At 37.9% G+C, this 15,620-nt stretch overlaps 1 protein-coding gene across 1 annotated transcript; it reads right to left on the bottom strand.

Annotated features, from left to right (window-relative positions):
* Nucleotides 1–3,433: 3,433 nt before the first annotated feature.
* LOC124104815 (prothymosin alpha-like) lies at nucleotides 3,434–3,878 on the bottom strand. Its single transcript, XM_046461929.2, has one exon. The coding sequence runs from the start codon at nucleotides 3,791–3,793 to the stop codon at nucleotides 3,446–3,448; it is 348 nt and encodes a 115-aa protein (XP_046317885.1). The 5' UTR covers nucleotides 3,794–3,878; the 3' UTR covers nucleotides 3,434–3,445.
* Between the last annotated feature and the right edge of the window lie 11,742 nt (nucleotides 3,879–15,620).

Raw genomic sequence — 15,620 nt, 5'->3', positions numbered from 1 at the left:
CTATGACTGGTGTGAGGTTTACTCAGTCTCCCTGAGCTAGGGTGGTGAGTCAGATTATAAACATTAAGGTATGAGAAATTTAAGAAATAAGACATGAAAATAAGTGAAAATTGGGGTCTGGGGTTGTGGATCAGTGATAGAGTGCTTGCCTGGCATGTGGGAAGCACTGGGTTCAAGACTCAGCACCACATGAAAATAAATAAAGGTCCCTCAACAACTAATAAAAATATTTAAAGAAAAATAAGTGAAAAGTGGATACAATGGGGACCAGTTCTGATGGAGACTGGGTCTAATTCCCCAAAATGGAGTCTGTGGGCTTTATTTAAATGAGTGGGAAACCCAATGGGATTCAGTGAAAAGCTTCTTCAGGAAATGGGATGAAAACAGGGAAAACAAGTTGTTTGAGGCTTAGCAGGTTATGCCCACCTCCAGGTGACTGGGCTGTATTTGAACCTAGGACTGTGAACTAAGGCAGGGTGAATGCATAATTTGGGCATTCTTGAACCCAGGAATTTTACCCAGGAGTTCTCAGAAAAGCAACCTCCCTGCCTGGGATGGCTCAAACAAACCCATAATGAATACACGCCTCTGATAGAGTCAAAAGAGAATATGGTTGTGTTTGGAAAACGGTCTTTACCCTGATATCCTTTTTGACTCTAGTGCTAAAATTCCCTGTGCTGTGATTCTCTACTAGAGCCCGTCCTGAGCTTTCAGTTCTAGCCTCCAGTTGCCTTGGGCATATAGATCTGGTCTAAATCTGTACTCATCATTGATGTGGTGGGACCTATTGCCCCAATGAATTGCCTTGTAAGAAAGCCAAATGAGATGGCTTTTTCATAGTAGCACTTTTGTGTCAAGCTACTCCTGGTTATTTTCCTGAGGTCAACTTATTTATCTTAACTGAAACTTTGCAATCTAAACTTAGTTAGCTGAGTCAATAGAGTCAACTATTTAAAAACGTATAATTTGGTGAACTCAAGGAGACTAGAATTAACCACATATCCTACATGGATATTAAAGGCTTACTGGGCATGTGTTTGTTTAGTTTGTCCAAATTTTAAAAAGTCTTTGATCAACTGAGCTTTTTTCTTTTTAATATTTTTTAGTTGTCGGTGGACCTTTACTTAATTTATTTATATACGGTGCTGAGAATTGAACCCAGTGCCTCACACATGCTAGGCAAGTGCTCTACCACTGAGCCACAATCCCAGCTCCCATCAACTAAGCTTTTTTTATATCCATAATATTTATGTATTTATTTACTTTTAAAACAGTCTTGACTAAGAGTAAAAAACTTAAACCAACCATCCAAACAAAAATCAAAGTAAAACACGGGGAAGAAGTCCTCCAAGAAGCTCACAGGGGTAAAGCAGCAGGTTACTCAAGTAAACCTGACTAAAGTGTATTACTTTGCATAGGGCCCATTATTTTTATTATTTCATTTTGTTCTTTCCCCTTAGGTTTATTAAAGTATATTGACATAAATTGTATATATTTCTGGTATACAATGTGATGTTTGACATATGCATACACTGTGAAGTGGTAAAATCAAGAGCAAATTAACGTGTCTATCACCTCACTTTTTTGTGTGTGTATGTGTGTTAAGAATATTTCAGATACATTATTTTACCAATTTACAAGCATATAATACGTTGTTATTATTAACTCTAGTTAACATGCAGTACAGTAGATCTCCAGAACTTATTTCATTTGCCTAGCTGAAACTTTGTGCCCTTTGACCAACATCTCCCCCACCATATATTTTTTTTAATTAACATATATAGAATGTGGTTAGGGGTACAGAAGTTTAGTTCTGGTTGTATTCCTCAGCCATGGCCTATAGAATGATGTCCTGATTTCTTATTTAAAATAACACCAACAACAAAACAACTGTGTTCCTTAATATTGGGTCCAAATCTACCTTTAGAAACTTGTTTCTCATAAATCTTGCTAATGTTCTTATCATGTAAGCCCAAATCTTTATTTTGATAAATATACCTTGGGTCATGTTATTTCCCTTGCCTGTTTTTATCTTTTTTTTTTTTTTTTTGGTGCCATTCTCTTCTCTTATTCCTGGGTCTGTAGACTGTCTTATCTTTTCAATTTCTCTTTTGCTGTCTGTGTCTTCTTACCTTTGTTCAATTCTTCTGATTATCTTATTCCTTCTAAGCTGTAATGCATATCTGCAAGGCATTGTGCATACCTAGATCTTAACTTGGCATTTTGTACTTAGAGGGTTCTCAATTCATGCTTATAAATGGATTAACTTTTTGAACACCTAGAATTATGGAATGTGTACGAAGGTTTTAGGGTGCTGGCTGAGCCCAAGGAACTTGACTAGAAATAATAGGGCAAATTTATACACTTCTAAATATTCAAGTACCAAAGTATAGTTAGCTCTGAAATGGTGAGAAGGTTTCCTTATTCATGAATTCACTTTTAGGATAAGATATTTGGTATAGAGTTTGGTGTCAGAAAGACCAAAGTTAGCCTCATGATCTTGTGAAAATTTCATAAATAGCAATCACTACATTTGCAAAATAGGAAAATAATGGTTCCCACTTGATGGAGTTGTTGAGAGGACTCAGTGAATATGTAAAGCTTTTCACAGAGTCTGGCATGGTAAACACTCCATAAATGCTAATTAGTCAAGACTTGGTTTAATGATTTGGTCTGAGAGACACAGGGGCTTCCATATAAGAGTTTGAGCTTCAACTGTAGACTTCATAGGTAAACCCATGAAGAGTTTCATGGACTACTCTTTTTTTAAGTAAAATTTTGGTTTATTGTTGGACAACATTGTTTCACACATACATTAAACAGGCCAAAAAAAAAAAATAAATAAACAGCAACTTCATAGACAAAAAAAGGAAAAAACAAAAGAAATCTTTTTATCTTTGGCCTTTTTAATCATCTCATACAAACCAACTACTTATTGTACAGCTAAAGTACATACATTAAAAAAAAGTTACTGGAATGCTCGAAATAAGATTTTTTTTGTTGCTTTTACTTTTTTTTTTATAAGGTTTTTAAATTTTTTTTCTCCTTTGAGATTATAATGAACATGGTCACACCACAAGTAAAGTCAGAAGCAGGACAGAGAACGCTCCAAAGGCTGGTTTGGTCATCTGAGATCATTAAAAATGGCTGATCCCTAACAATATGTACAAAAATATAACATGAAAATAAAAAATACAAACAAATTTTTCTTTTTAAAAGTATTTTTTAGAAAAAAAGCAGGCCCTTGGAAGTTGGGTTCTTTTTTCCTCCCCTGTTGCAAATTCACGTTGTGGTTTTGGTTGGGTGGTGAAGGGCGTGTGTCATCTGCAGGTGGCACTGCCAGCAATGGGCAGGCAGGCGGGCCTCTCTACTTGAAGGTGACCACATTTAGATTCTGAACGGGAAGTGGAGGGTGAATAGGTCAGGGTGGCCTTTTATTTTTAGTTTAACTTTTCCTTTTTTGCTGTCTAGTCTCCTCATCGGTCTTCTGCTTCTTGGTATCAACATCATCATCCTCGTCATCTTCAGCTGCCCGTTTGCCCCTAGCTGCCTCAGCCTCCTCATCTTCATCTCCATCCTCTTCCTCACCACCACCTTCCTTCTCCTCTTCCTCACCACCCTCTTCCTCTTCTTCATCTACCTCATTGTCAGCCTCCTGTTCCCCATTTTCCTCATTAGCATTCCCATTAGCAGGGGCGACTCTTCCATTCTCTGCCTCCTCCACAACTTCCTTCTTCTCCTTTAAGTCCTTGGTGGTGATTTCAGAGCTAGTGTCCACGGCCACGTCTGACATGGTGGGCCACGCAGGTGATCTGATGCAGTGGGTTAAAAAGGAAACTAGGGTTCAGGGACTCTGGCCATAAAGCTGCCGGAGTCCGCGGCGGTGGAGGTGGTTGCAGCGAGTGGGGAGCTGGACCCAGGAACAATGCAAAGATGGCTTTTCAGAGCAGCCAGTGGGGCTCATGGACTACTCTTACCTTGCTTTGGGATGGGCATCAATCTGATGATCAGCTCTATTTTCACTTTGATATTACCTTTTATCATTTCTTTAAGACCAGTGTTCCAGGAAACCATTGCTGTCTTTCTCATTGAGCATCCAAATCTCTCTAGGCTGGTGCTTCTGTCTGATGGGACCATGGAACTTGGACTCTGAGCCAGTCTACCTGCTTGTCCTCCCAATACTGCTCACAAGAACTCAAGGTGCGGGAAACTCTTCCTTTGGAACAAATTCTACTTCACTAGGGGACTCTGAATTGTGTGAATGGGTCAGTTTCATGAGGGACCATTATATAACAATTACACATTTACAAGAAACAACTATAGGTCTGAGGTTTAATTCCTATGGTGAATGTGTCTTATATTAAATAATATTTTCTATTTTTAAGGTTATTTGTTATACTAATGGAAGGTGCTTTATTATAACTTACATGTATTTTAGATAAATCATAATCTATGAGATAAGTAAGTAGTTCACTTATTTTTAGCAGATGAAACAGGTTCATAATAGTGAGAATTTTTGTGTGTGAGGAAAACTTTTTATGAAAGGATTACTGCTATGAGACTTCTCATTTGAAGGATTATACAGTTACCCAAATCTCCTGTGTTCATTTTGATAAACCAGGCCTGGAATATGGACAAGAAGCTTTTACTACTGCAATGTGGAAGTAATGACATAATCCCAACTTTAAGTGACATTCTCCTCTTGTACACTTAGCATTTTTGTAACAATTTTTCCAAACTACAGGAAAAAAAAGTGCTGAAATATGAATGCTCTGAATGAGTCATGTTTCACTCAAGGGAATTAAATTATCCTTATTTCCATGGGCTGTTGAACCCAAGCATTTGATTTATTTCCTGTCGTCTGTTTTGTAGATGGTATTTTGAAGGATGCAAGAATGGAAGTGAATTTTTGTAACACTGTGGAGCTGGAAAGAATATTAGGGATCATCCCCAATACAAGAAGCCCCACTACATCCACAAGACACTGATGAATGATAACTAAATAGTGGAAAGATCAGTAGAGTAGAGGAGAGGGAACAGGAGGTGGTAGTAGTAGGAGGGGAAGGGGAAGTATTGGGGACTGAATTAGAACAAGATATATTCCATGCTTTTACAGTTGTGTCAAAATAAATTCTATTGTACAGTTGAAAATAATCAATAAAAAAAGAAGCCCCACTGTATTGAAAGGAAGAGTCTGACAGTGGGCTTGAACATACATTTTTAATAAATATTTTATTTCTTTATTTTTATGTGGTGCTGGGGATCGAACCCAGTGCCTCACATGTATGAGGCAAGGGCTCTACCCCTGAGCTATAACCCCAGCCCCTGAACATGCATTTTGCACAGTTTCAATGATGTATTAACTAACTCACCACTTTGGCCTATTTAGTTTTCAAACAGTTTGAATTATTACAAAGTTCCTTCCCTTCGTCTCTTTCTCTACCTTTCCTCCTCTTGTTGTAAGTGAAAATCTGATTTTTATCTTTTTATCCAAAAGCTATATAAAATGATCCAGATCTTTTTTTACACAGAATCCCTTTTGTGATTGACACCAACTCTCAGTGTAGCCCCGGGGTGTGGTGTCAAAGATAGACATTCAGTGTCATCAGCCCTTTTTCAACAACAAGTGTCTTGGCCTTTTGCTCTTCTGGGGACACTTCTCTGAGGCTATTTATTTTATCATTGTCACTCTCAATAAGGGGAATCCAGGCTGAAAGGAAGAGTCTGGATGTGGTCTGACTAGTGTTGGGAAGAGTAAATTGTGCTTCCCAAGTCCTAAACAATCAAATGTATGATATGTCAAGGTCATTATACTGTCATGTGTAACTAATTAAAACAAATTAAAAAAATAAAATTCTATCAACTATTAATAGAGCTATTAAATGCATGCTTCTACCAAATTCGTATTTATATCACATATTATTAATTTGGATCATGATGGCAGCTGAAACTCATGATTCTTTTTTCTTATAACAGGAATATAATATTGTTTCTAATATATATATATATATATATATATATATATATATATATATGAGACAGATAAGAAAATGGAAAAAAAATCACTTAGGTAAGATCTTCATACATTAAAAGTTTATGAATTAGTCATATGTCAATGATGGGGACACATTCTGAGAAATGCATAGTTAGGTGATTTTGTCGGTGTGTGAATGTCAGAGGATCCTTGAACTACAGCAGATACAATTTCACTAAGTGATAAATCATGCAGGACCATGCATTATTTGTTATCAACCAACACATTATTATGTGGCACATGACTCCACTTAAATACATATATATTGCTTATATGTTTTATAAAAGTGAATAATATCAGACATAGTACTTTATGGCCTGCTTTTTCAACATTTTTTACATTGTAAAAAATCTTTCCATGCTAGTAAATATGAAATGACTTTATTATATTTAGAGTTTTCACAGTATTCCTTTGTATGGATATACCATGGTCTATTTAACCATTTTTCTATTGATGGTTAAAGTTGTCAAACTTTTTTTTTCTATAATAAACATGCTGTGATGAATAGTTTTGTTCATACTTATTTGCATACAGATTTGACAATTCCCAGTAGGAATTTATATCAGAATATGCATAGCTCCAGAAAGTGTTGGCCAGTTTCAGTTACTGTAGTAGCTTACTAGATCCTCTGTATCAAAAGTCTTATCCATCTTCAGGTGTGTGCTTGATGTTAAGAGTTTAAAATAATTAATTAACATAAACTTTCATTCTTTTATTATTTTTTTTAACCTATCAATATCTTTTTGAATCATTTTAAAACTTTGGGTATTTCATTCTGTTTTTTTGTCATATACAAACCTACCCAATGTGTTCTGTCTTCAAATTTTGGATAAAAATGTCTTTAGGATAATGACAGAGCTTCACCATATCTTAGTCTGGTTTTCCTTAAAGAGAGCCAAGGATTGGCGTGTAGGTGATTTGTCTGGACGATGATTGTAAGAGGAATGATGGAGTGGGAAGAGTGAGGCAGGAAAGGAGGAAAACCATGTGGGATTTTATAGGCATCCAGCGCTCTGCTCCAGAGAGTCCCAAGAGGTGCCAGGAATACCTCCTAGAATTGTCTGTAAGGATAGAACTATGTACCATATATCCACTGGTATATATTATCCCCAGAGGAAATGATATAACTTCCCTTCCTCAAGAAAGAGAAGTCCCCAAGTGTGGGGAGCCACCCCTGAGCTATTTGAGCGTCTTCACTTGGCCTTGGAGCCAAGGAGATTTAGGTTTGGCATTGCAAGCTATTTTGTGGCTCCTCCCACTTACCATTAAGTGCATGCTCTGACTTCTGTCTTTACTGAGTTAGAAAGACTGATCTTGTAGCTCCAGAGTTGGGTGTGACCCATTGGGAACTGGGCAGCCCACCTCCTACCTAAATTGGCTAAGAACATTCTGTAGAAAGCCTTTGAAGTTACCCCATATAAATAAGACAAATGTTGGCTCTCATGTGCTCTTTCCAGCGTGGAAGCTCCACCCTTAAGGTCGAAGAGCCATCCTGCCCCCACTCTTTAAAACTATTTTCTGTGTCGTGTGATTTTTTGCCATATTTCTCAGCCAGCCCACTTCACAAAGGGGAACCCAGTTTCTGTTGCCTACATAGGCTCTAGTCAAGACCCAAGAAAGAAAATGAAGGACTCATAAGGCTCACCGGCTTGGGTAAGATTTTACAGTGAAGAGAAGCTATCCTGCAGATTTTCTGCTGATCTAGCTGTGTATAGATCAGAGAGGCCTGGAGGATGCTACTACTGTGGTGTACTACAAAACCACAAAAGCTTATGTCCGGGTTGGCATTAGTCCCCAAATCAATGTTTAATTGGCATGCATTTCTCCATCTTTTCTATGAGGCTTTATAGGAGATTTAAACAAGTGTGTTGTAGAAATCAAACCCACAGCTGATAATCTCTGCTTCACTATCAGTTTAATGGCTATAGAAATAGGGCAAGGTGAGGCTGAGGCAGGAGGATCACGAGGTCAAAGCCAGCCTCAGCAAAAGTGAGGTGCTAAGCCACTGAGATCCTGTCTCTAAATAAAATACAAAATAGGGCTGGGGATGTAGCTCAGTGTTGAGTGCTCCGGAGTTCAATCCCTGGTACGCCCCCTGATCACCCCCACCCCGCCCCGCAAAAAAAAAAAAAAGTGACATTTATATGACTTAGTGAACTCAGGCAGGCTCCTGAGAACAGTGTTTTTTCTAAGTGTTTATAACCAGCTGTTTATTAATGTGTTTTAGAGTTTTACTAGTGATTAATATCCATGGTCTAATGCATAGGTGTGTGAGATATGATTCCCTGCCGTATGCCCTTCGCTCTAAATTGCACGGTATTTGCCTACCTGTTCTGGTCCCTGGAGAATTCACTATGAACCTTCCAGGATTGTGATGGTGGTTTTTGATAACTAAAAATGTGCTCAATTTTTGGTCCCTGATTTATCTTAGCCTGAATTTTGAATTTCTTTGGTTTAACAAGCTTCTCTCATTGTGAGTACTTGTTGGTCTATGTGCTTCTAAAATATCTGATCCTCACAGTTGGGAAACTTGAACTTCCCTTACAAGGGCAGGTAATTTGCTGACTTAGCATCAAGTTCTTAGTATTTCAGGAAACTTGGAGATGCAACATGAAGTTAGATTCAGTAGTATTCTTACTCTGACCTGGGTACCCCCAAGGTTTCATTTGTAGTCTCCTTTACTTGTACTTGATTTCCTATCTTACTAAATGGTTCAGCACTTTAATCCATTAATTATTTTGGCTCTACTTTACTTTTATCCTGTTCTCCAAGAGCCACAGTCCTGTTTCACAACCCCAGTAGTGTTGGGCCTGAAAACCTTCTGTCAGACCATTCTGAGGCTGGACTGACCACCTGATTTCATCTCCCTATATCCTGTATTTACCATAGCTAGATGTCAGTTGTTTGTGTGTATATTGTTATGATGTGGTAAGGGGATTGAGGAAGCCATTTTTGTGAAAGGGATATTGGATACATTGGGATAAGAGAGGAAGGATGTCATGGGGTGTTTTTAACATTGTGTTTCACCATCTGAGCTCATGCTTGAACTGATGTTGCTGAGAGGTTGGAAACTGGTTTACCATTAAAAAATCACCATTGTGAGGCCCCTGATTGGTTATGATGATAAATGGGTGGTTGAGAGCCAAGTGTGTTTCAGGAATTAGGAAATGTGGAGGTGGTAACAACATCCTTGACAGGTGCTCAGGTACGTTATTGCTGGTGTGTGCGTGTGTGTGTATCTGGCAGATTTCCATCCGATTGGAAATTACTAAACACCCAGATGAGCCTATGCAACTTAAAAGTGAACCAATTTGTAGAGGAGTTGGTGATGCTGAATGAAGAATATAGATTAAAAAAAAAAAAACCACTTTGAGGGGATTCTTTTAGGTGTAGGCAAGAGTCCTATAAGATCTAGTTTGTGCAACCAGATCCCTTGATCTTCCACTTATCCCTGTATATGGAGACTGGAGGGAAAGAGATTTTCTGAGATACTACAGTCCCTGCTTAGTTCCTCATGCTGGAGACCACCTGCCACACCTTCATGCTGTTCACCAATGCACCTTGCTGGTGGACCTCCTCCTGTCTTCAATACCATGTAATGGCCTCCTGGATTTCTGCTAGATGGCGACCTTATTTCCTTTATGTGAAATTTTATCCTGTGTTCCTTTAGAACTATGTCTATTGTCATAGTCCTGAAAGTAATATGGTGCCTGTATCATATATTCTCTGAGATGTTATCAATAATTTGAAAAAAGAGTGATTAAATATGACTTATTTTTTATAGATCTCTATATTTTTATGTCATCTGATTAAGAAATTAGGAAAAATGCTTCATCAAGTTGTCTAACAGCTAATCCTTTATCAGGCTAACTGCAGCGTAAGTCAGATCTTGTCTTTCTTTAACACTCTCAGCAGCATCTCATCCCGTCCCTCTTAGGATAGTGCACATTGCTCAGCGCCCTCTGTAGTCCTGTGTCCCAGCAAGCCCTGCCCTGTTCTTTATGTGCTGTCATTCCACACTCCCTTTAGATCATATATTAACTTCTCATTTCTCCTTCTGTGCTTTTGCTTCTTCTGTCCGGAGTCTCTGATCCCTTTCCTCTACCTGCTAATTATACTACTTAAACCTCAATATTAGGTTCCCCACTTTCTTCAGGCCAAATGACCTGGGGTATCCAGTGAGTCTGAACTGAACACACACTCCCTTGGTATATGGTTTCCTTTCTCCACTACGATGGTTAAGAAAAGCCCCAAGTAAGTAAATAGTAATTGAAGAATAGCCTATAGTTTAGTTATTAGTTAGCATATTATTATTATTACAAAGTATCTTAGGCAGGCCAACTTATAAAGACAGGCTTATTTTGGCTTACAGTTCTGGAAATGCAGATGATGATGGCCTTCTTGCTGGCATATTGTAGAGGTAGCACGACGTATCACATGGCAAGAGAGAGGGAATGTGCCTGTCTATGTGTGGTGTCTCTCCCTCTTTTATTTTTTCAATTTTTATTTTTTTAAATTTCTTTTAAAATTTATCTTTTATTAATTTATTTTAATTAGGCCTATATGACAGCAGAATGCATTTGATTCATTGTACACAATTGCAGCATAACTTTGAATTTCTCTAGTTGTACATGATGTAGTATCACACTATATGTGCAGTCATACATGTACCTAGGGTAATGATGTCCATCTCATTCCACCATCTTTCCTGCCCCATCCCCCCTTCCCTCCCCTCCCCTCCCCTGCCTTTGCCCAAAGTTCCTCCATTTTCCCCACCTCACCGTTATGGATTGCCATCCATCTATCAGAGAGAACATTCAGCCTTTGTTTTTTTGGGATTGGCTTACTTCGCTTAGCATGATGTTCTCCAACTACATTTATTTACCTGAAAATGCCATAATTTTATTCTCTTTTAATGCTGAGTAATATTCCTTTGTGTATATATAACACAGTTTCTTTATCCATTCATCTATTGAAGGGCATCTAGATTGCTTCCACAGTTTAGCTATTGTGAATTGAGATGCTATGAACATTGATGTGGCTGTGTTACTATAGTATGCTGATTTAGTCCTTTGGGTATAAACTGAGGAGTGGGATAGCTGGGTCAAATGGTGATTCCATTCCAAGTTTTCTAAGGAATCTCCATACTGCTTTCCAAATTGGTTGCACCAATTTGCAGTCCCACCAGCAATGTATGAGTGTGCCTTTTCCTCTACCTCCTTGTCAACATTTATTGTTGACTGTGTTCTTGATAACTGCCATTCTGACTGGAGTGAGATGAAATCTTAGAGTAGTTTTGATTTGCATTTCTCTAATAACTAGAGATATTGAACATTTTTCATGTATTTATTGATAAAATGGATATCTTCTGAGGAGTGTCTGTTTAGCCCCTTAGCCCATTTATTGATTGGGTTGTTTGTTTTTTTGGTGTTAAGTTTTTTGAGTTCTTTACATATCTTGGAGATTAATGCTCTATCTGATGTGTGTGTGTCAAAAATTTGCTCCAAAAAGTAGGCTCTATCTTTACCTCATGGATTGTTTCTTTTTGTTGAGAAGAAGATTTTTAGTTTGAGTCCATTCCATTTATTAATTCTTGATTTTATTTCTTGTGCTTTAGGAGTCTTGTTAAGGAATCCAGGGCCTAGGAATAGTAGGAACATACCTCAACATTGTAAAAGTTATCTATGCTAAACCCAAGGCCAACATCATTCTAAATGTAGAAAAATTGGAGGCATTCCCTCTAAAAGCTGGCACAACACAGGGATGCCCTCTTTCACCACTTCTATTCAACATAGTCCTTGAAACTGTAGCCTGAGCAATTAGACAAAAGGGATATAGATAGGAAAAGAAGAATTCAAACTATCATTATTTGCTTATGACCTGGTTCTATACTTAGAGGATACAAAAAAAAAAAAAAAAAAAAAAAAAAACAAAAAACAAACTCCACCAGAAAACTTCTAGAATTAATGAATTTAGTAAAGTAGCAGGATATAAAATCAAAAAGAGTGAAGCAGGAGGCATCCCAATACCAGACTTCACACTATACTACAAAGCTATAGTAACAAAAATGGCATGGTATTGGCAACAAAATAGACATGTAGACCAATGATACAGAATAGAAGACACAGAGACAAACCCACATAAATAGAGTTATCTCATACTAGATAAAGGCATCATAAATATACATTGGAGAAAAGATAGCCTCTTCAACAAATGGTGCTGGGAAAACTGGAAATACGTATGCAGCAAAATGAAAATAAACCCCTATCTCTCACTCAACTTAAAGTGAATCAAGGACCTGGGAATTAGTCCAGAGACCCTGTGCCTAATAGAGGAAAAAGTAGGCCCAAATCTTCATCCCTCTCTCTTTTAAAGACACCAGATTTTCATTGTGGGACTTCTACTCCAATGACTTTATCTAATCCTAATTACTTTCCAGAGACCTCACCTCTAAACACTATAGTTGGACTAAAGTACCATCTTCTTAATGCCTCACAATGGGCATTACATTTCAATACATGAAACCTTGGGGGATACTCCAACCATAGCAATTAGCTACTCCATCCACAGGTAGAGACTGGGGAAGGATCTTGAAGGGAGTTGAACAGGGGACCGATTAAATCACAAGGGAAAGTATATCAGTTGTACATACAGGATAAATGAATCTGGCCAGACTTACTGTGGTCAGTCTAGACAATAAGCTGAATGTGTGTGTCCATGATGCCTCTCATGCCTGCCTGATGGTAGGGAGTCTGTCACGAGAAATGCTATTGAGGTCTGCCTCTGATACATGGCAGACACTCCTGGAGAATTGGGGGTACTGGAGGCCAGAGAGAAGAGAATGGAAAGGTCACCCCATATGGGTTTCAAATGTCTGTCTTAAATGTGTCATTGTCACTCCACTCTTTCTAGCAAGTTCTTGCTTGGGCTCCGCACATGTGGCCCTGGACCCCTTCATTCATCCCATGCCATTTCCCCTTGCTTTTGTTCTTGAAATCTGGGCACTTCACTTCCTTTCACTCCTTTTAACTTGTCAGTGAATGAAGCTTAAAATTCCTCCCAATTTGGATTCCAGATGAGGGCCCTACCTTTGCATAACCATGTCTGTCTCATTCCTCCATCTTTCCTACCCCCATGCCCCCTCCCCTCATTCCTTCCCTGTCTAATTCAAATCTCTAATAAAATTTTCCAAACAAAGGGGTTGGTTCTACTGTTAATTTATGCAGCTACTTGAGAAGCAATTGTGGCAATTTATTTCTAAAAGCAAACTTTCTTCCTTAGGCTTACTAGAGGTTTCTCGGGGTGGGTGGTGTGTAGGATGGTTTGTAGGGAGAATGGGAGAGGACTCAATGGTACAGTAGGAAAGACCTTGGTCTGTGAATTTGAAGACATTGGTTTAAATGCTCTTTTAACTTCCACATTGTGACTGAAGGCAAGCCCTCAATCACTCTAAGCTGTGGTTTCCTACCCTGGTTGTAAAGTGAGAAGAGTAACTGTTGTTATGAAGATTAAAGAAGACAAGTCATGTTAAAGCAACTAAGACAGGGATTGACTCAGAGTAGGTGCTCAAAAATGTAGGTTTTATTTTTTTAAGGTGCTTTTAATTTCTGTGGTATTATTTGTCATTATTGTGGCAATGGTCTTATCTCTTTTTTTCTTTGGCTCTTAAGGTATCAAACCACAGCCAATACTTTGCATTATTCAGTTTTCTAAATTTTGGCAGCCTAACTGCAAAGATACATTTCATTGTTGTCTTGATTTTTATTTAATTACTTTGGATTTAAATGTCTATTCCCTATGTTCCTTAGTCTTCTGGGGTTTTCTTCACTGTCATTTGCATTTGGTAATCCTTTTCCTATTTTTCTTTTGAGATTGCTATCTTTTTGCTTTGGATTTAGAAGTTAGATTAATATCCAAGATAAGGCCTTGTTCATCTTTCCCCATTCTCTGTTGGTGCTCTATTAATTTGGCCAGTGTTATCCTTTGTTGAACTGAAAAGCTAATTTTTTTTATTTGTCCTAATTAGTTATACATGACAGCAGAATGCATTTCAATTCATTATACACAAATGGAGCACAACTTTTCATTTCTCTGGTTGTACATGATGTAGAGTTACACCATTTGTGCAATCATACATGAACCTAGGCTAATGATGTCTATCTCGGTCCACCATCTTTCCTACCCCCATGCCCTCTCCCCTCATTCCTCCTCTGTCTAATTAAAAGTTCTGCCCTTCTTCCGATGCCCTCCAGTTTTGGATCAGTATTCATTTATCAGAGAAAACATTTGCCTTTGTTTTTTTGGGATTGGCTTACTTCGCTTAGCATGATGTTCTCCAACTACATTTATTTACCTGCAAATGCCATAATTTAATTCTCTTTTAATGCTGAGTAATATTCCATTGTGTATATATACCACAGTTTTTTTTTTTATCCATTTATCCATTGAAGGGCATCTAGGTTGCTTCCACAGTTTAGCTATTGTGAATTGAAGTGCTATGAACATTGAAGTGGCTGCATCACTGTAGCATGCTGTTTTTAAGTCCTTTGAGTATAGACTGAGTAGTCGGATAGCTGGGTCAAGTAGTGGTTTCATTCCAGGTTTTCTAAGGAATCTACATACTGCAGAAAGCAGTATGGAGAATGGTTGCACCAATTTGCAGTCCCACCAGCAATGTATTAGTGTACCTTTTCCCCTACATTCTTTTCTATACTTATTGTTACTTATTGATAACTGCCATTCTGACTGGAGTGGGATTAAATCTTAGCTTTAATTTGCATTTCTCTAATTACTAGAGATGTTGAACATTTTTTCATATATTTGTTGATCAATTGTATGTCTTCTTCTGATAAGTGTCTGTTCAGTTCCTTAACCCATTTATTGATTGGGTTATTTTATTTTATTTTTTTGGTGTTAAGTTTTTTTAGTTCTTTATCTATCCTGGAGATTAGTGCTCTATCTGATGTGTGTGTGGTAAAGATTTTCTCCTACTCTGTAGGCTCTCTCTTCACGTTATTGATTGTTTTCTTTGCTAAGAAGAAGCTTTTTAGTTTGAGTCCATCCCATTTATTGAATCTTGATTTTATTTCTTGTGCTTTAGGTGTCATGTTAAGGAAGTCCGGGCCTAATCCAACATGGTGAAGATTTGGACTTACTTTCTCTTCTGTTAGGCATAGGGGCTCTGGTCTAATTCCTTGTCCTTGATCCACTTTGAGTTAAGTCTTGTGCATGGTGAGAGATAGGGGTTTAATTTCACTTTGCTGCATATGAATTTCTGGTTGAAGAGCTAAATTTTTATGAAGTCTTGTCAGTCAATGTTTTGCTTTTTCTTTTTCAGTTTGTTTAAGAAATATTTCCCTATCCTTAGGTCATGTAGACATTCCACATTTCCTTCCATTAGCTTTGCCTTTTGCATTTAGGTAATTGATCCAGTTAAATTCCATACAGACCTTTGAATGTGGTATGGGGCAGCATTCCAGGTTTATTTTCCTCCTTATCAATCTCCTTTGTATTTCTAGAACTTTAATCAGTACACTAGTGCTCAGTACTCAACTGAACAAAGACATTGAATTTTCTTCAGAGTTAG

The sequence above is a fragment of the Marmota monax genome, unplaced genomic scaffold (genome assembly GCF_021218885.2).
Source record: "Marmota monax isolate L192 unplaced genomic scaffold, Marmota_monax_Labrador192_F-V1.1 WCK01_AAM20220418_F8-fsc00001, whole genome shotgun sequence".
NCBI classification, from domain to species: Eukaryota; Metazoa; Chordata; class Mammalia; order Rodentia; family Sciuridae; genus Marmota; species Marmota monax.
The sequence above is the reverse complement of the archived record's forward strand: the minus strand, read 5'-3'. Positions and strand labels throughout refer to the sequence as shown.